The 2,089-nt window shown below is 51.0% G+C and overlaps 1 protein-coding gene across 1 annotated transcript in view; it reads left to right on the forward strand.

The window, feature by feature from the left end:
* Positions 1-3: 3 nt before the first annotated feature.
* TMEM259 (transmembrane protein 259) overlaps positions 4-2,089 on the forward strand; it is a gene marked incomplete at its 5' end in the record, with an annotated part of 11,800 nt that continues 9,714 nt past the window's right edge. Inside the window, one exon of the mRNA XM_009581622.1 lies at positions 4-117. Within this exon, the coding sequence (XP_009579917.1) occupies positions 4-117 (114 nt within the window). The remainder of the gene's footprint in view (positions 118-2,089) is intronic.

The raw sequence follows: 2,089 nt of genomic DNA on the forward strand, positions 1-2,089 counted from the left end.
TTGATCAATGTGCGCGATCGCCTCTTCCACGCGCTCTTCTTCAAGATGGCAGTGACCTACGCGCGCCTCTTCCCACCCTCCTTCCGACGCGTCTTTGAGTTCTTCGTCCTCCTTAAGGTGAGGGGCAGCTTTACGGGAGCTTTATGGGGGGGGAGTGGACATTCCTCTTGCTAGCCTGCAGTCGGGCGCTAAGGCATATATTTCCTTCTAAACACAAAAAAGCTTGGCTCTGCTAGAGGTCAGAGCCTGTGTTTGGGCCACCCACCCAAGCTGTCCACAGAGCTCCCGTGGGCCTCTCTTCTGTGAGAAAGATGTGAATAGCTGTAATGGTCTGTGGTGGTCCCCACGCCACCAGAGCTCTGGTACCAGATCTGGAAATAAAAAGGAAATCGCTGAGCCAGCTTGCTGGGCAGCCAGGCTGGCGTGGGTCAGGTCCAGGGATGTGGGCGTGAAAGATTCCTTTTCTGTTTTCAAGCAATCACTCTTTTTGGATACATTGCATACGTGAGATATTTGATTGTTGGAGTTTAGTTGGAGTCTTGTTTTTTCTGGAAGCGATTAATGCACAACCCCATTTTAACCCCATTTCTTTTTAGCAGTCAGCACCCTCAGCTCTGCCTGCGCAGTATCACCCCTCAGCCTCACAGGGTAAAAACCCACCTGCTTTCTTGTTGGTGTGGGTGCAGGATTGGAGACCCACAGAGGAACCTGTCAGTGTCTGTGGGGTGAGCTGCCCTTAAATCCTGCACTGCGGTTTCCAGGGCGCATGCTGACACTTCTCCCCAGTGCCATTATGGGAAATTAGAGCAAGGGGAAGTGGGGACAGGAGCTTGCCAAGTGACAACAGTGCACTTCTGCTCCAAGTTTCTAAAATTCAGCTGCTTAAAGCAAGAAAACATTTAGGACAACTTGTCTCATACTGCATGTATACATTTTCTCCCCTCCCGAGAAATGTTCAAGGTTTTAACATCTCTCTCTTTTTTTTCCCATTTTATAACTGGATTCAGGCAGACAGAGAGCCTGGAACAGGGATGGCGCTAACGGCGAGGCTGTCAGGCAGAGCGAGTAGTCAGGCTGGCAGCGGTTCTTGCTGCTGTCTGCTTTTGATCAAAGCACTCCTGAGGAAGTAAGAGTATTCGCAGGCCATCTGCAGAGAACAGCCTGCTCCCGCCCGCAGGGTTAGGAGTCAGGCAGACTTTGGCCTGGTCTCGGCTCTGTGCACAGGGTACTGGTAGGAGGTGAAGTCAGAGGCCGTGGTCCTGCGCGCTAGAGTCCTGAAACTGCTCGTGGTTCTGCCGGCTTCGTTGTGGCTCCTCCTGCGACGAGGGAGGTGTTTCTGATTTACCTTCCCTAGCGTCTTCCTATGCAGCTCCTCTGCAGATGTGATGTTTACCAGTCTGTTTATTCATAGCAAATAGGTCAAGAACAAAATGTAGCAAGGACAGCTAGTTTAATTAGGAATGAGCATCTTAATGCAGTCGGAAAGTGAGTGTATGAAACTCAGCTGTACTGCTTATTGTACCAGCGTTTCTCGGAGCTTTCAGCTGTGAACTTTGGACAGTGCTGGGTAACATCGTGCTAGATTTACTACCTTCACTATAGGGAACGAATTTTATTAGTCTGCTTTGTTTTGTTGTGACTTTATAGCTGTTCCTTGGATTGAGCCAGGGCAAGGAGTGGTGATGCTCTGCGAGAGCCCAGCCTCGGCAGGCCAGCTCGACCTCCGCTGTGGCAGAGTCCGTACCTCGCAGCGGCGAGTGGCAGATCTGAATGCGGAGCTGGCAGTTCTGCCGTGGGTTTGTCTTGTCCTGCTCTTGTGGTGGGTTGTCTTTTGTTGAGGTTTGCTTTATTCTGCCTTTGTAAAGCTAGGCAGTCTTCTCTAAACACTTTGTGCTGAGGAGGGAACGGCTGAAAGCCACGGATGCATTTCTGTTTCTTTCAATATGCTTTGGAGCCTCGTCACACTTCGGTGCTGTGTTTGATGGGTTTACCTGCGGTGCAGTCGTTTTGGGGATGGTGTTGGTTTGCAGAACCCTACATGGCGCTGCGGCCTGTGCCTGTGACCTGTGCTTTCAGCATGACACGTGTG

The sequence above is a fragment of the Fulmarus glacialis genome, unplaced genomic scaffold, assembly GCF_000690835.1.
Source record: "Fulmarus glacialis isolate BGI_N327 unplaced genomic scaffold, ASM69083v1 scaffold13580, whole genome shotgun sequence".
Lineage (NCBI taxonomy): Eukaryota > Metazoa > Chordata > Aves > Procellariiformes > Procellariidae > Fulmarus > Fulmarus glacialis.